Source organism: Pogona vitticeps, chromosome 2 (assembly GCF_051106095.1).
Source record: "Pogona vitticeps strain Pit_001003342236 chromosome 2, PviZW2.1, whole genome shotgun sequence".
Taxonomy (NCBI): domain Eukaryota; kingdom Metazoa; phylum Chordata; class Lepidosauria; order Squamata; family Agamidae; genus Pogona; species Pogona vitticeps.
This window is the reverse complement of record NC_135784.1, coordinates 308,641,448-308,660,163: the sequence shown is the minus strand read 5'-3', so window position 1 is coordinate 308,660,163 and position 18,716 is coordinate 308,641,448. Positions and strand designations below refer to the sequence as shown.

Below are 18,716 nucleotides of genomic sequence, written 5' to 3'. Positions count from 1 at the left end.
TCGCCGGCTCTCTCCCAAGACAGCACCTCTTGCACCCTCCATCCAGAACTGCAGCCTGCCAGCCAGCCCACCTGTCTGTCGGCTAAGGAAACTCCTTGGGCGGCTTCCTTGGGCTCTTGCTCCGCTTGGCGGAAAATCTGATGCGGCCCAGCCTCACCCAGACTCTGCCTCTAGCGGCTCCCAGGTAAATTGAGTTTAAAGCCCCTGCCCTAGAAGATTAGTTAAATGGTTCATTAGGAACTGATTCTCTTCCTCCACCCCCCCCCCCGGAGTTGCCAGACATTGTCAACTTGGGTGGAGAAAGCCAGAAGCCTTTATCAAACACACAAAATATTGGATAATCACCTGGCAGATATGTTTTAATCGTATTCCTGCATTGAGCAGGGGGTTGGACTTGATGGCCTTGTAGGCCCCTTCCAACTTCACTTTTCTATGATTCTACGTAAAAACGGAAACAAATGCAGCCACGCCTCCCTCTACACCATTACTTAGAACCCACCTTTTTTACTGGGAAATATTCAATGTTATCCTATAGCAAGGAGTCCTCAGTGGATTCTTCCAAACACTCCAAGACCTTCGCTTTGTCTGAGTGCCACACCCAGTTCCCAAGGGAGTATAGAGCAGGTGGTAACAACTTTTTTGCTGCACTCAACAAAAACATGCCCATCCCATCTCCACAGTGGCCGAGTTACTGCTTCTCAGAAATGATGGCCATTCGGAGTCAGTTACTGAAAAGCATCTGAGACCTTCTGCGCTTATTCTGCACCTTCCCTCTCTCCTCCTTGCAGCATTTTTTTCTTTAAACAAAAACACACACCACAACTATAGTCTTAAATCAATAACCTCAAGCTTAACTATTGTTCGAACGATCCAGGCTTTGTTGTACTACAAAATTGTCCAGCGGTATATTAGATTTCTAATAAGATGGAGTGTCTGCAGAGGGCACTGCATTGAGCTTTCTGGAGAAAGAGGGCAGTCGCCCCCAAAATATCCCTGCTCGCTGCCCCAAGATGCTGCTGCTCTTGAAGAAATGCATCTAGAGAATGGCCTCCCTGCTGATCCTAACTGGAAGGATTTGTACGAAAACAGGAGCTCCCTCAACATACATGTCAGCTCCCATGAAAGGCCTTCTGTCTGCACCCAATTGCTCCCATAATTATGTGCCAAAGCATTTATTCCTGCAATCAGACTTGTCATCCCTTGTTATTCCTGCCACCCAACACCTTGAATGCTTCCATTTTCTTTGGTTCCCCTCCAGGTATAAGAGGGCTATTGTCCGGTTGCCTCTTTTCTCTGGTGTAGCCATGCTGTTCTGTCAATTTCGCTTACAAAGAAACAAGGGAAGCCCATCTTTTCCCAAATACCGGTCTCCCTCAGAGCACTGCGAGGCATTGTACTGTAAGTTATTGTAGGAGCGACACAAAGAATTTAAATGTTTTATCTGTGAGCCTCCCCACCTCAAAAAAAGGGAAAAAATTAATAAAAATAAAAGCACCCTTAGGGTATAAAGTCCACAGAAAATACCTGAAAGAACCCATGTTTTCTCTCTCCCCACACCCTCTTTTCAACAGTGGATCTTGGAAAGTAGCACCCTAGTCGATTATTCCAAGATAAAACATGGAGTAGCCATTCATTACACCCTCAACTTAGCAAGCAGCCAGGAGGTGCTGTGAGAACGGGATTCTCTAGAGAGATTCTCAGAGGAGTAAGGGAGAAGGATGATCAATAATCATCTCACCAAAAAACAGGACCCGTCCTTAGCAAGTCAAGGCACAGAAGCAGTTCATTCAGGGATTTCAAAATCCACACTCTTTTCATAAATATTCCACGGAGAATAAAAGATTATTTTTGTTTTGGTCTTAAAATGAACCTACTATATTTTGTTGGTTTAACGGCTAGATCTTCTGGATTCATTTAGAATCCCCCCCCCCCCACTTTGGCCCTGCTGTGTAAGTGCATGTGTATGCGTTCCCCTGGATTACCACCACCACCCCCCTTAAAGGCTAATGATGTTGCTTTCAGTCACACAAGCCTCACGTTTCAATTATGGAGGCATTTATTCAACACCTGTATTTAGCCGTGTCCCTTTCCGAGTACGTTTTCATTTCCCCGAGTCTTTTTTTATCGTGCCGTACGGTGCATCTTAATTTAACAATCATTGCACTTCTAAATCTCACAGCTAACCTGAAAACTGATATTGCACCGGGGTTGAAGAAAGCTTCAATTCACATCTGTCTCTCCCACTCTGGCTTCTCGCTAATAAAAGAGACTATCATGAATGGGGTAATTTGTAGAGTTACGAGTCCAGGTGTTTTGAAGTCTGAAAATGACCTGTTTTTCCCAGAAAAGATGCAGCCAACAGTTGAAACCAACTGTTCCCCGACTCCATTTCTATCCCTTCTTTCTGGCTACATTTATTTATTCAGTTTCTCGGGTCTGGTGTTTTATGGGGAAGGAGAACCACGTCTCACTGCTTTGGAGATGGCTGGAGGAACTTTTGCTTGAGCTGCATTGCTCCGATGAGGTTTGAAAGGAGGTGCTGTTGGTTTTTCGGGGTTTTTTTAAGAGTAACAGATGCCTCTTGCTGACAATCCCTCTCGCAAGTCTTGCCATTTAAAGCCACTGTTTGTTTTGCTACTTCGGACTACCAGATCTTGCCTGGCATCCGCATGAAGAAGATCATGACAAGCTGGCACCGAAGACTCACTGCGGTCCTTGGGTGTGGAACAAGCATGGATGTGCAGGGGAGGAAATCTCAAATACACTTGGGACCGTCCTGTGTTTTGGTTTCCTCCCTTTTATAAATAGCAGGCCTAAAGGCCACTTGGTTGGTATGACAGGATTTCCAAAGACCACAGAAAATAATATGGCTTTCCTGATAACTCTACTTTTAATAGTTCTGAGTGGCTCGGACCTTGAACAGACCCTACCACAAGCCAAAATTGGAGTGGGGGGGGGAAATTGTGCATTAATAAACTATTAGGTTGTCTGATTCATTAACTCTGTGCACATTATTGTGTGTGTTTTAAGAATGGGGAGGAAAGGATTTGCAGTGTCCAGGTTTCTGATCCTCAACGCTTTAAGTAACTGTGAACAAAACTCCAGATGAGACCATATTTGTTGTCAAGCCTTCCCCTACTCCTTTGAAACAAAGCAAAATAACAGAATAAAGGACCCCCCCTTCAAAGAAAAAAAAAAAACCCAAACCTTAGCTGAACCAGGAAAGTATATATCTAGATATCATTTATCAAGACTTCTACTAGATCTTGTACCTTCTTTAATCTGGATGACAAATTTGCATTTGTAAGGTACAGAGTTTTTCTTAAGATATTTGCATTTCTTACGGCTGTTTCTCTCTTGTTCATTATACTTATGGTACAAGACTATGCATCTCAACATTTTTTTAAAAAAGTTTTATTGAATTCAGTGTGGTTTTTTTTTCCCTAGATAACGGTAGACAGGATTGTGGCCTTTAAAAAGTATGTGACGTCTCCTGGTTATACGGTCATCATCATTATCATCATCACCATATCAAGCAACATCCCATCACCACAACCAACAACATGTAACACACACACACACAAAACCACACACACAACCACACACATACACAAACACACACACACACACACACACACAATTGCATCCTGACAGAATTAAATGAAATTCAATACAGTTCCTTGTAACTCTTAATTTATGACTTATCGTAGTCTAATCATTTTTCAAAGCTACTTCAGTGGCTACGATCAGCATTTAAGCTACTCAGTGAGACGCATACCTGTGTTAGGTCTCTGAGCAAAAACTGCCACAAGGTATGTGTTGGTAATGAGTCACCTAAAGAAAACATCTTTGCTTCTACTGTACAGAGTACACATTGAATGACTAGTCTTAAGCTCTGGCCATCAAAGAGAGACAGAAATGCAATCTTGATGTCTTTCGTTCTTTTGCTTTCCTTTTGCACTAGTCTGTGATGTGAAGACCTTTGCAAACAGGAATAGGGGAGGGAGGTGAAATTATAAGCCAGATATAACCCCCTGTTCCTCTAAGCCCTGTCATGCTTCCTGACTTTTAAGTAATTCAGCAGTGGCATGCAGATCCTCCTTAGAAGGGCAAGAAGTTAGCCTGAGACATATTTCTATAAGGGGTTTTTTTTTGGGGGGGGGGGCTACTGAAGGCCAAGGGGGTCAGCCTTGGAAAACACAGTAAATCCACAAATCATGCCATAAGAATATTGGTTAGATCCTCTCTGTTTCCCTCCCAGCTTTAACAGACTTTCCTGTGTGTGTGTGTGTGTGTGTGTGTGTGTGTGTGTGTGTGTGTGTGTGTGTGTGTGTGTGCGCGCATCTGGATAGTCTATGATTCCGCTTGAATTACAGGAAGATCTGGAGAAGTTGTAGGTATATCAAAGGCGAGACCTAGCCCTAGCAAGGTAAACCCTTCTCTATGGATCAGTGCAGAGATACACTTTATTGTATAGCAAGGAGCTCAGATCTTCTAGATCTGCACATAGCCAATATAATTTAGTTCAGTTTATTTATCTAGCACATCCTCTCCCTAGAGGTCTGGGAGGTTTATACGAAGCACAGAACAGAATAGCCAAAGCGAAAACTGCAAGACAACATCAACAAATCCACAACCCTGCTTCCAGTTCAAAAGCCTAGCTCCTGGCTAACAAAGCCTGGACCAAAATATATACATCTCAATCTTTATATCTACAGGGCTTTTAAATATACTGGAGACTGTTCGGTGTAATTATAATGCTTGCGGGTGCCTGCACACACGTGTTTGACTTCTCCATTCAAAAAGAGAGAGAAGGGAACACTGAATTAGACGGGATTTAAAAATAAACCAGCGCATGCACTTCCCAGATTCATTTTCCATTCGGTCTAACTCAATGTTCTTTTCAATATCAAGGGCTCTCTTGAGGTACAGTATGCCTTCCCGCAGAACGCATGGTAAACTTTTCTTGCTTCTGTGTGTGTGTGTATGTGTGTGGGAAAGCCAACACTCCCCCCCCCCCAAAAAAAAGCCACTGAAACTCAATGTTCAAGTGATGCCCTTTGGATCTCGTTTTCAGGACTCCCCGTTTCGGAGCATGATCTATAGAAAGCCTAAATAAAGACCCCCCACCCCCTCCACCCCCTCCACCCCCCACCCCCTCCATGTTCCTGGTCAGAGGTGTTTGTGCAAGGAATAAGCTGGTTTTCGTGGTGGAAAAAGTGGCCCTGACAGGGAGAGATTCAATGGTCGCCCTTAAGGTTCCTCTCCGCATACTTTATTTCTCTAGCTTGACTCTGTTTCCTGCAACATCAACTCTTCCTGTTTTAAAAATAACCTTCTCTTTGCATATCCATCCTCTAGTGAATTGGTGGCCGGGGGTGGGGGTGGGGGTGGCGGTAGGGGGGGGGGAAGAGAGGGAATTCAAAACGTGCAATTAACTTTTGGAGAAGTTGTTGCTGGACCAGCAAGCTACCGAAGGGACGAGTTTTCCACCCGTTTGCCCTCCTTTCTCCGGGATTCCCAACTTAGAGTGGAAAGGGTCTGCCCGTTCCCCCTCCAAGTATGTTTCTTTCTTAGGTTGGGGTCTCGCTTATCCCAGTTCCCTACACCTGGTCAAGACAGAGGCGGGGTGGTTCCGGATTATGGGTCCGGACGGGGGAAACCGAAACAGGAACAGCACCGGGGAGAAAGGAAGACCAGGCAAGGAGAGGAGAGAAGTTGAGTCCCCCCCCCCCGGGCGTCCGGAGTTTATCTCGGTAGCTCCCCTCCCGCAGCCACCGCGCACGTCAGTTCCCTCCAACTTACTCGCTTCAGTCCCACTTTCTCTGAAAAAGGGATGGAGAGCCTTACTTGCTTCGGCTTCACACAAACACAGGCGGACACGCGGACGCTTCCCTCGCCCTCTTATCTCGGAACTCTACGGGGGGGAGAAGCCTCGCAGAGAAAAAAACCCGGTGTGGAAGAGGAGGGAGGGAGGGAGGGTTAAGGAAGGCTGGTCGACTCCCCACCCCCCCCTCCCGCCCCAAGTGAACTAGGGAAGGGAAGGAGGCAGCCGCCCCAGAGCGTCCTGTGCTCCCCCTCCCCCATTAAACACACACACACACACACACACACAGGGATCATCACCGCTATCCTAACATCAAAAGTACTCCTCGAGGTCCCTTTCCAAATGGCCTGACCGAGCTCAGCAGCCCGCTGTCTTCCTTTCTCCTTCTCGGAGTGGAGGGTTGAGACACCCACAGACTTTGGTCCGGATACCTTCCTTTAAAAATCTCCCCCCCCCCCTCGGCTTGGTGATTCCACCCACCCATCCCTCCTCTATGTGGGTGTCCTGCTTTCCCTGCCCTGGATCCCACCTCTCTGCCCTTCTTGTCCAAAAAGGTACCTCTGGCATCAATTTCCCCCTTCTGCACCTCTGCCTTCACTCAATTTTTCTTTCTTTCTTTCTTTCTTTCTTTCTTTCTTTCTTTCTTTCTTTCTTTCTTTCTTTCTTTCTTTCTTTCTTTCTTTCTTTCTTTCTTTCTTTTTGGGGAACTCTCCTTTTCCTCTGATCGGTCCCTTCCCCTCTCTCTCCCCATCCTTCCGTCTGGATGTCCTTCGGCTCCCTCGCCTCTCCGTCCCTCTCCCAAACCCCGCGTCCGCGCCGGCAAGCCCGGCGCGCGGCTCCCCGTTTCAGCACCGCCGCCGCTGGACAGCTCCTTCCAGCCTTTCCTATGGAGCGGAGCGGAGCGAGCGAGCGAGCGACAAGCTTACTCCCGGGGGTCGCGGTCCCTCCCTTGGTCGGCTGCTTTTCCCGCTACCCCTCACCCGTGGACTTTTGCTAGCTCCGTGGGGCGTGTGTGTGTGTATGTGTGTGTGTGTGTCTGTGTATTGCCTGCGTGTGTGTGTGTGAGTGTGTGTGTGTGAGAGTGTGTGTCTTGGGTGCTTCCTTCCCCCCTCAACCTCCCCCCATACACCCCCACGCCACTGGAGATCCGACCGATTGAGACAAGAACAGCCCCTCCACCAGCACCCCCGCCCACCCCCACCCCTGTCAACCCTGACACTCTTGGAGGCAACACAGCAGGATCTGCCCCTCCACCACCACCGACACCACCACCACCACCACCACGTCCTCCTCCTGCTCTCCTTCCAGCCCCGACGAGGAGGAAAGCGGCGGCGGCGGCAGCAGCAGCGAGAGGGAAAGTTCGGGAGGCGAGCTCACCTTTGTGCATGCCCGTGAAGCGGTCCTTCAGCACCGTCAGTTCGTAGATCTTTCCGAACTCTTCAAAGAGGGGCTTGAGGTCCTTCTCGTCCAGGTTGCGAGGGATCTGTCCAATGAAGAGCTTGATGGCATCATGGTCTTTCATGGGGATGGTGGCGGCGTTCCCTGGACTGTGATTTAATCCGTTCATGTGCCCGTTGGTGTTGGGGTTAGTGTGGTTGCTACTGAGGCTGGAATTGTCTGCTTGTCCGTTTGCTAACGTGGCCATCTTTATATACATAGAGAAAAATCTTCTTTTTTTCCTTTTTTTTCCCACCCCCCCTCTCTCGCTCTCGCTTCCTCGGTTCCTCTCTCCCTCTCGCTCTCGCTCGCTCACACACTCCCTCTCTCTCTGTGTCACACACACACACACACACTCACTCTCTCTCTCTCACACACACACTCACTCTCACACACACTCCTCCCTCCTTCTCCCCCCCCCCTCTCCTCTCTCTCTCTCTCTCTCTTTCTCGCTCTCGCTCCCTCGCTCTCTGGGTCTCAACTGATTTTTTTAATACATTGAACAAGGAAGATCCCTGTGCTTTCCGTTTAAACAGGTTGGGCCGGTTCAAAACGCCGGCGAGACTGGGGGGGGGTGGGGGGGTGGGAGGGAGGGGAGGGGCGCGCGCGCGGAGGCGGAGGGGGGGAGGCCGGGGGGGGGGAGGAAGGGGCGGAGGGGGGTCCGGAGGGGCCCCCGCTGCCTTGCCTTGCCTTCCCATCCCACCCCCTCCTCCCCCGTGGCCCCCACCCCACCCGCCCCCCACCCACCCCCCGTCTGCCTGCCCAGTGGTAGATTCCACTCCTTTGCCTTGGCTATAAATAGCGCCCGGCGCATGGTTCTTAGCGCGAGAGAAAGGCAGAGAGAGTCCATAGCTATTGTGGTTTCTGAGCCAAGGGGGGAGCGCTTGCCTTTGGCGAAAGCCCCAATGATTTGGGGCTCTTTCTCTCTTCCCCCCCCCATCCTCCACCCCCATTCCTTCTTTTCCTTCTTTTGCCGGAGCGGGGACCCTCTTTCCCTCCCCACCTTTTGCAATATCTACATATCTCAATATGTATATATCTATATATATATATTTCCCCCCCTCCCCTTCCCCCCCTCTCTTCTTTGCTTCTGCAAATCCAACCATCTCGACTTTTCCTCCCAGCCATGGCTAGGAAAAAGAGAACGCCTTTTGTCTGAGAGCGGAGGCAGAGAAAGCCAGAGAGAGGAGGAGGAGGAGGAGGAGGAAGAAGACAGAGAGACAGACAGACAGACAGAGAGAGAGACAGAGCCCAAATAAATCTGGAGGACCGCAAGGTCTTGGCACTGGAAAAAAAAACCCAAAATTTTGGGGGGAAATGACAATAAAGATTTCTTTTCCCCCTTTTCTCTTCCCCCCTAATCTCTCTCTCCCTTCCCCCCCTCAAAAAAAAAAACACTGCTAAATAAAGAACTACAGATATGGAGCAGCCCTGGAGAACCGAGGTGTTTTGCTTGTCGTGATGGTGTTATGATAGTGACAGTGGTGATTGTAACTTATTATCGGTGTCTGCAGTTTTCTCTCTATGTGTCTGTGTTTCTTTGCCATTCTGTCTGGGTGCCTTCTTGACCACTGGTGGGGGTGGGGGGGTTTATAGATATATTTTATTCCCTTTCACCTCCCCCCCCCGGTGGTTCCTATACCATCTCTTCTTCTAGGCAGGGCAGGCTGTGGACCTTCGGGGTGGCAGGAAAGAGAGGGATGGGGTGTGTATGTGTGTTTGCGCGCGCGTGTAGAGAAACAATAGCCAGAGTCAAATTGTCTCCCTTCTTCTCTTCTCCTTCTCCTTTTGGCAATTGTGGGCATCTAGAATTGCTGTTTGCAATGTTTTAGTTCCCTTTGAATTGGCTTTGGTGTTTGCACTCCCAGCACCCCCCCCCCCACTTTGGTCTTGATTCTGGGGATGCTCTTGGAGCTGCAATGTTTGGGGATATTTATCGATCCGCCTTATTTATTTTTTTTAAAAATTGCATTTTTGATTTTATTTTGTGTTCAGGTTGAAATTTCCTAGCTGCGTGGGTCCCTTGCTCCGGCTCACGGCGGGCGAGGGAAGTAAACATGTTCACTCTACTTTCTCCAAAAGCAGCTGGCTTCTTAGTCGCTTATAGGAACAATGCATTATAGTTAATTAAGTCACTCGGTAATAAAAAAAAAAGAAGTAGGATTTCTCCCTGCCCCCCCCCCCCACCCAACCACCCATCCGCCTGCCTTCGCGCTGTTGTTTGAAACCGGGTGGGGGTGAATGAGAAGCGAGCATCGGATTAAAAAAAAAATACAACATGTAGCTCAAAGCAATTTTTCTTAGCTTTAAATGAAATCTCGCAGAAACATCTGGTGGCGTAAGCTTCTACTACAGGCAGGGGGGAGGAAAAAAAAAACACACCATACCAGTGGAAAAAGGGAGAAGGTTTGCCAAGCTGCACGTTACTGGACTGGAGAAAAGAAGACCTTGCTAAATAAATGTTCATTGGTTGTTCTGGCTGTTTTAGATTTTTTGTTAAATATTTATACAGGGAGATCTTCGGGAGGATTATTTTGCTAATCCATAAAGAGGTTGTAGACAACACTGATTGACCAATGTGCATTTTTTTTTTAATACGGGAGGAGAAATATCTCAGCATATGCATATGTATGTATGTATGTATGTATGTATGTATGTATGTATGTATGTATGTATGTATGTATGTATGTATGTATGTATGTATGTATGTATGTATGTATGTATGTATGTATGTAAAATATTGTTCTGCAGCCTTAGAGGGCAAGATTCCTTTCCTAAAAAGTAAACAATGAAAGGGGCACGCCAATTACAAGAGAGGGAAAAGTAGCTATATTTAAATTTGCTTTCAATCAGCCCACTCCTCTCTCCACACCCTGGAATAATTCATAAGGGGGAAAAAGCCCAAGTCTTTGTACACAGTGGTGAGTTAGAAGGGGGGGTCTTTCAGAGTGTGTTACATGTGCTATTTTAAACAGAAGGGGCAGCATTGTGGAAGCTGGGTGGCTAGATGATTCCTCCAGCGCGTCCTTGCATGGAAGTAAGTTCTACTGAACACCCCGGGAGGTGGGGGACTGAGACAAAAAACAACGTCCAAGTGGGTGCTGCATAGGAAGGTTGATTTTCAAGCCCCCTTGTGATAGAGGTCTGCTCCTTTAAAAAATTATGTCTTTTGTTTGTTTGTTAAAAAAGGGGGGGAAACACACAAATGGGTATTATTCCTTGTTTCTTCAACTCCGCGAGGCATTGAGTTAGTCCAGATTGTATGTTTTTTGCCAGGATGGGCAAATGCAAAGAGAAAGGACAGGATGATCCAAAGTTGTGTGGACCTAGAAAGATAAATTGGGGGACAGGCCTGCAGAAGCTGGAAATGTGTTGTAAGAAAGAGGTCAACAACGGGAAGCATTTTGTGGAAAGCAGGAGGGATTAAGCTGTGGCAAGTGTGACTTGGGAGTATTGCCAGAAGTTGAACGGCCACTTTTCTTACAAGAAGAAGATGCTCTTTGTAGAAGCATCTCACCTGCGGAAGCAGATGTTGTGTTCTTGCCTAGATAAATGATGCTCCTGCATGCATGGTGCTTTCGGTCTGGCTTCTCAATGTGTTTTACCTGGCAGTGGTGGTCACATCACCTTTTGTATTAAAGGTCGGCTGGAATTCCTTCGAGAAACATTTCCAAAACTACTGCTGGTGAACTTCTAGGTGGGTTTGGAAGCCACCGTGAGTGAGACAGGCTGTCTCTCTCTATGAGTAAATCAACCGGATCTGTAGGAGCAAATCAATCGAATGTGCATAAAAGTTGTTGGTAGCTCATGGGGGAAATCAGTGGTTTAAAAAGGTGGGTAATGACCAACCTTTCTCTTTCATAGCTTAAAAAAGTGTACAGCAGGATTGTGTGTGGTTTTTCATAGGGCCGTGTGCCTGTAGATCATGTGTGTAGGCTTCTTACAGTTTACCTATACCAGTATTTATATATGTGTGTATTTGCAATCTGTATATATAAATGATGCATCATCTGAAATATAAAATCTAACTGAGCTTTTCTTGATACCAAGGCCTAATGAATTTCAGTGGAATAGATTAATTTACTGCTTGTACTACCTGGAAAAAAACATTTTAAGGATTAAAAGTTCTGTGGGTGCCCATAGGAATGACCATATACTTTTGGAGTAAACTCGCTCATTTTGATATAGTTTGGCCCTCGGTTACCCCATGCAAAATATGGATTATTTTACTCTGCATCAGGTACTGGTGTGATAAAATGTTTAATATCCACTGCTCAGGACTGTCTACTTTGGCTTTCCTTAGCCTCTCTGTTTATCTGTGTGTTGCTGTCTAAATTAATCTGTTTTTGACAGTAGGCACTTCAATTAATATAGGAAGGAAGATCAGGTATGTTCCTTTTGCTGAGAGAGATATAAAGGGGGAAGCATTTGGTTTGGTTTTTCTCGTGCTGCAGAGCAAATACTTGCTAGGGGAGCCTTCGGGGTGAGCAAAACTCGGGAAGATAAACACATTGCAAAAAACAGAAATGAACTAGAAGTCAGTCTTGGCCTGCAAAAGCACTGGATCTTAGAACTCTGACCCAGCCATCCAGCGTGTTTCCTATTTTAGCAAAGCATCTACTGGAAAAAAAAAAGAACAGGCCAATAAAAAGTCATTTGATTTTTGAAATAATCGTTTGATCATTTCCACCATGTGTTATAATAGTCCTCAACTGACAGGAAGCATTGAGGAGAGAAATGAACACTAGCAATTATGGCTGACCATGGTTTAAAATGTGATGAAACTAGCCCGGGACAAAGCCGTCAGAGTTTGGTTATAGAAGAAGACAGCATTTCAAGTTAACGGGCGCATGCGGGCGCCTGCCGATCCCACGCGGATTAAAAGCGACAGAAGATTACTTTAATACCACAAAGATCCCTGGACAATTCTGCCCGGCCCGAAAAAGACAGTATTACATACATTGGAAGCCTTTCTAACCCACCCTTCAAATATTTGCATTATTCATCGTATGTAAACAACAAGTGGTCTTGTTTTTGTGGGGGTTTTGTTAATTTTATTTTTGCATTTATAAACCCCCTATCAGATTCTTGAGACAAAGCAAATTACGGATATGCTCCTCCAGTTGCTTGATGTCTGTGGCTGTATTTTAGTTGAAAAGCACCTTTTGATGGATTTTTGTTTGCTTGTAGAATGTAGGGAATCCTCACTGTGAGCAAATACGTGGTTTGAAAGTGGTTGGAGGGTAGGAGGGGGAGAAAGAGGAGAGATGGGTATGGGAGTGTACTTTATTACAATCCATGTAAATGTCTGCCATCTTTATTGTTGGACACCTTATGCCTTCAGCTAGGACCCTTAAGGTGAAATGTATGGATTTCTGAATGCAGGAAAGTAGGAGGCCCCAATTATGATGGACCTGTGGACCTCTGTAGCTCAGCTGGAAGGCCATGGAAATTGAGAGAAAGGGAGATATTGGGGGAAAATGTTTGAGGCCAAGTATTGTGGGTGTAAAGGTATAATAGGGACAAATCAGGAAGTGCTTAGGGTATACTTTTTGGGCATCCTTTCTGCAGGGTCCTTGCCATCTCCTGTGGCAATCTGAGGTCCAGCAGGTTCACGTATTTCAGATGAGTGGAGAGAGTAAAGGCTGCATTTAGGCAAGGGTCTCCATATATCCAATTGTCTCCTCTATGCTCAGTTTATAATGCTGACTAATGGCTCAATAAAAGAAGCCACAACCTTGAGTCTGAGTGGGGCTGTTAACAATAGCATGTTGCAGAGGTCACTAATTCTCGCCATCAATTGGAAGCGACTTGATGTCCCACAACAACAGCAATTGCTGTACCATCTCCATTGTGATCACCTCAGGTCTGTCTTCTCATTTCGCTCATAAAGGCTAGGATTGAGCCATCTTTATAAGCAGATGCTAAAAGTCCCGAGACCTTGCCGGGAGGCTGCTTGGGCTCACTGCATGGGGTGAGGGTGAAGTAGCTCGGTAGGTGGATTGGCTTGATCCCTGGCCAAACGCCTCTTTCCAATGAGATGTCCTCGAACCACTTGATCATCTCAGGCTGGATGGTTGAGGTCTGTCCTGGATAGAGAAGCCTTCTTCTCTCGGCCTTCTCCATGGTTGCACCAATCTTGTGGAATAACCGCCTGCCCAAAGTTTGCCTGGCCCCTTCATTGGGAATTTTCCAGAGACATCTTAAAACAAGGTTATATAGACAAGGGTTCCCAGATTTTACACCTACAGAGAGCAGTGGTTAACTCAGGACTTCAGTCATCAAATCTGCTTTCTTGCTTTTATTAATTTGTTTTATGTTACTGTTGTTTTTAGCTTAATTGTTGATATGTTTGCTTATATTTTGAGCAGCTTTTATGTTTATGTAATTATGATTTAATGTTGTTGTTTTTTTGTTAGCCGCCCAGAATAGCCTGGGTAGCTAGATGGATGTTATATAAATTGAATAAATAAATAAAATGAATAAAATCGGCTAAGAGGAACATGGAGTGCAATGCAGCTTTAGAACTCCATGGCAAAATAGTCTTCTCCCTCCCAGTGTGCCCAGTTCACTCCTTGAAACGGAAGCTGCTTTGTTTTCCTCTCTGCTCCCACAGAGTTGCTTTTTCTTTCTTTCTTTTTTTCCCAACTGATTGTTTTGTGAAGGGGCTAGGAAAAAGGAAATATTTGTCCAGCAGACATGCAGCAGGACATGAGGTCAACCCAATGAGATGCTGTCTCTCCCCACAATTACGGGCTATTTTGCACTGTGATGCCATGCACAACTATCAGCCAGCCTTTCTTGCTCCTTGGCTGTTTGTGGTGATCATTTGATTTCTTACTGGCCATTCCTTGGCCCTCCAGGCAATTTTTCTTGTCTTAGAAAACCTATTTTACAAAATTACCTAAAGCCACAGCAGTGCTGCTACTGGGAAGTGTTCAAATGTTGGCTTGGAAAACTGAATGTGGATTTGAGTCATGGAACTGAGGAAGACTGCTAGGAGATATCTGTTGGGTTTCTAGGGTCTCTTTAGGGCTCCGGTTGGGTACCGTTTGGGGATGAGCACTGTTTTGCCAGTGTGCTTATTTAATTCCTACCCATTCAAGCCTGCACGGTTCTAAATAGATAGAGAGAGCAAGAATAACACAGGGCTTCTGTACTCTTTGCTTTCATGAAAAACTGTCCTGTAAAGCTGGTCTAAAATACGGAGGCACCCTGCTCAGAAAAATGGATCTGTTGTGATCAATCTGTTGGGGACGATTATAGAAGATTCCATTTGCATGTCAGGTGAGATCGCACTACATTGATGGGATGTACAGAGGATTCCAGAGCTGCTGTTGCTGCATGTGTGAGAAGCAAAGTGTCTTTGAATTCTAGAGTTGAATTCTAGATTAACTAGGGTTCTAGTTAATCTAACTACTGTTAATTCAGAAAATCTCCAGCTAGATCCTACCTGGCAGAGGGCAATCCAATCCATTTTTAAAACTCTCTAATGATGGCAACCCATCACCCTCCGAGAGAGCCCATTTCTTGGAATGTATTATACCTGAAGGCCCTGACAGTTTTAGCCTACACAATAGCTGCTAGTGGATAAAGTTGAGGACCCAGGTCTTAACCCTGTTGTACTCTCTGGGCAATATGCAATATGTTTGGGGTCCAATTGTTGATTCCTCTTTCCTTGATGGCCAGCTTGTTTCAAGCTATCATATCACTGGTGATCTCCAGTCTCCAGGTGGAGCTGCTAGAATCTTGAGATGTCATCTCCCTGTCTAGGCTGATCTTCTCCTCATTGTCCATCGCCCATTCCTCTGTCCTCTCCTTCTGGACCCAACCCTGTTGCAGAAGGTTAAGAAAGATACATGAAAGCTGTGCCTCCTTCTCATTGATTATACTCTCAAAGAGGGGTGAGCTGGCGAGCATAAATGTGCAGATGAAGACCACAGCTGGAGACTTTGTGGGATATAGGCACTGGGTCCAAGCTGTGGATGATGGATTCTGCATATTCACAGAATCATCGAATGATTGAGTTGGAAGGGGCCTATAACACCATGGAGTCCAAACCCCCTACTCAAGGCAGGAATCCAAGTCAAGCAGACCTGATAGATAATTGCCCAATTTTCTCTTCAGTGCCTCCAACATTGGTTAGCAGTCACCACCTCTCAAGATCATGGATTCCATTGTCATACTACTCTAACAGGAAGTTTCCCCTGATATTCAAGCCTAAATCTGGCTTCCTGTAACTTGAGCCCATTGTTGTGTGTCCTGCACTCTGGGATGATCAAGAACAGATCCTGCTCTTCCTCTGTAGAACAGCCTTTCAAGTATTTGAAAAATGCTGTCCTATCTTCCCCCGGTTTTCTTTTCTCAAGGCTAAATATGTCCAGTTCTTTCAGTCTTTCCTCTTAGGGGTTGGCTTGAGGCAATCAGAATAGGCAAAAACTAAGTTTTCTCCCATTCTGTTTAACTGGTTTGAGAAGTCTTAATAAAACAAATGGAATTAAAATGCTCATCCTTCGCCCTGGAGGATTCAGTACCTAGAGTCGTTCCCATCACCGAGGGAATCAATTTATAACCTTCCTGCTATTTAGCTGTTAATGATGTTGTTGTTTAGTCATTTAGTAGTGTCCGACTTTTGGTGACCCCATGGACCAGAGCACGCCAGGCCTGTTCATGTTTTTCGCTTCAATGACACCGTCCAACCATCTCATCCCCTTCTCCTCTTGCCTTCACTTTTTCCCAACATCAAGGTCTAATGTTAATGATGACAGGCTACTTTTTTGTGGGGGGTGGCACCCTGCTCCATTACTAACAATGTGAAATAAACAGGGATTTGAATCCATCCTTTCAGGAGTTAAGCACTGATTGATTGATTGATTGATTGATTGATTGACTGATTGATTATTTGATTTAATTTGATTTGTACTCCACCCATCTGGTCTATAAGACCACTCTTAGCTTAGATGGACAAATCTAAAAGAGTACCACAATGCTCTCCCTCACTTTTTTTCCAAATAGAAAAAGAGAGAGAGAAAGAAATGTGAAATTTGGGGGAAATTTTTTTTTTTTTTTTTTTAAGCAAATTGAAGTTAAATTTATCTCCAATGTTGGGACTTTCAGCCTAGACCTGGAAGGACTTTTTGATCTAGGTCTGATGCAAAAATTGAGGTTCTGCCACCTTGATAGGAAATGTGTTTCCTTGTAGGAAATGATATAGGACTTTCAACCTCATCTCCTTGGGATGTGATAATGGATCAGATTCACCCCACAGCCATTCTTGCTCAGTCCTACTTCCATACCCTTTCTATGGGGATTCATGCATACTTCCCCTGTAGTTTAAACATTTTGGTGCACATTTTTAGTAAGATGCTCATTTTATTCATGTTTATTTGTGTACAGGTTTTCCATAGGCACTTATGTTGAATCACATATATTTTTTTCAAGCATTGTTGTGGGTTTGTGTGAACTCTTTTCTTCTCCAAGGTTCACTGGCAAGCCTTGGGAATGTCTGGATTTCAAATGCAAGATATATTTCATCTCATCGCCATTCTTGAGAGGCAGGAAATTAATATTTTCATAGAGAAACACATTTTTCCCAACCAATCCTCTCTCTTTCTCTCCCTCTCTCTCTCTTTCTAGTACATTATTCATTGTAAGGACCTGAGATTCAGGTCTATGCACACACCTACCAATGTACTGGACTTGTAAACTTTTATAGAGTGAGCAGTGAGATATTGTTTAACCCTATGCATTGAAGGTTAACTGTAGGTTCAGGGTTTGTGGCTTGTGTAAGAGTTAGATTAGGATTTAACATAGATCTCCAGTGTTTCTTGAACTCACTGCAAATTCCAAAGTTTTCCCAGATTGTTGTTGTTATTTAGTCATTCAGTCATGTCCGACTCTTCATGACCCCATGGACCAGAGCATGCCAGGCCCTCCTGTCTTCCACTGCCTTGGGTCAAATTCATGCTGGTCACTTCGGTGACCCTGTCCATCCATCTCGTCCTCTGTCGTCCCCTTCTCCTCTTGCCTTCACACTTTCTCAACATCAGGGTCTTTTGTAGGGAGTTCTTCTCTTCTCATGAGATGGCCAAAGTATTGGAGCCTCAGCTCCCAGTGAGGGACACATTCTGAATTTCCCAGATTAGGCTATAGCTACTGATAAGCTTCTGCATCTTCAGCTCATGGTTTATTCAAAAGCAGCATGGGTCTTTTTCAGTCCCAATATATTATATAGGTTGGGACAAAGAAAGAAGAAGAAGAAAAATATCCTAATTGGCACAATGCAACTGATTTGTTGGCATATTGTCTGGTCTATTTATTTGTTTGTTTTCAAAGGAAGGAAGGAAGGAAGGAAGGAAGGAAGGAAGGAAGGAAGGAAGGAAGGAAGGAAGGAAGGAAGGAAGGAAGGAAGGAAGGAAGGAAGGAAGGAAGGAAGGAAGGAAGGAAGGAAGGAAGGGGCTGAAACTTGAAGATCTTGTCTACAGCTGTTCAGGTGATATTGCTACATTGTAGGAGCCTTGTGGCAGTTCCCAGTGTGGTGTAATGGACAGAGTGGCAGACTAAGACTCTGGTGAACAGTGTTCAAATCCCCACTCGGCCATAGAAACTCTCTGTAGGAGTGGAACCTGTAAAACCTCTCCTTAAATACCTCATTTACATTGAAAGCCCTATTAGGGTCGCTGTAAGTCAGTTCTGACTTGGCAGCATAGAATACACAAAAGTGGTGCAGTGGTTAAACTGCTGTACTGCTACGAAGACTGCTCCTGATCTGAGTTCGATCCTGGACTCAAGTAGCTGGCTCGAGGTTAACTCAACCATCCATCCTTCCAAGATTAGTCAATTGAGTACCCAACTTGCAGAGGGGTGGGGGGGCAACATGCATAATCAAATTGTTCATGATCAAATTGTAAACCACCCAGAGAGAGCTCTAAGCACTATGGGGCAATATAGAAGCAGCACACTTTGCATTGTTTAGTCCTATGTGAATTATGGAACAAAGATACTACTCAGGGGACTAGAACATTATGTTCTAGTGCTGGCAGGTTCTACGTAAGTAGAGCCACCTCAACTCCCTGTGTAGCCACAATGGACTCCTCTTTTGGAAGAAGGATGGTGTGACAGAGAGGCAGATAAACAGGCAGACAGCTCCTGCATCGTTGCACATTGATTTTTTCAGCACCTGGGACAGTTCTCAAGGACCACGGCAAGGCTAGGCTGCAGTCCTTCATGTGTTTATTTGTGAACAGTCCCACACAGAACTGAGAGACTTGTCTGTGTTCCGTGGCAGGCATGGCACACTATTTTTTGCTTTTGTTTTGAATGTGTGGGACTTGCCATGTCAACTGTTTTGTAAGTACCATTGACTCAATGCGTCCACTTAATTTGGAACTAGCCATTGGATTTAGCCCAGAAAATGTGAAAGTATTTGTGTCTTAATACCTGCTCCTGCCCA

The 18,716-nt window shown here is 45.4% G+C and overlaps 1 protein-coding gene across 13 annotated transcripts in view; it reads right to left on the bottom strand.

Moving 5' to 3' along the window:
- CELF4 (CUGBP Elav-like family member 4) overlaps positions 1-7,838 on the bottom strand; it is an 870,333-nt gene extending 862,495 nt beyond the window's left edge. For 12 of the 13 annotated variants that reach the window (XR_012084591.2, XR_013540995.1, XM_072992989.2 and 9 more), the window contains exon 1: positions 7,205-7,838. Coding sequence is in view for 10 of the 13 variants with exons in the window: in XM_072992989.2 (XP_072849090.1) it covers positions 7,205-7,484 (280 nt within the window). In the remaining 3 variants the exon portion in view is untranslated. Of the gene's footprint in view, positions 1-5,805; positions 5,916-7,204 lie in introns of those variants that run through there. The other variant, XM_020796452.3, reaches the window with a different exon arrangement.
- Between the last annotated feature and the right edge of the window lie 10,878 nt (positions 7,839-18,716).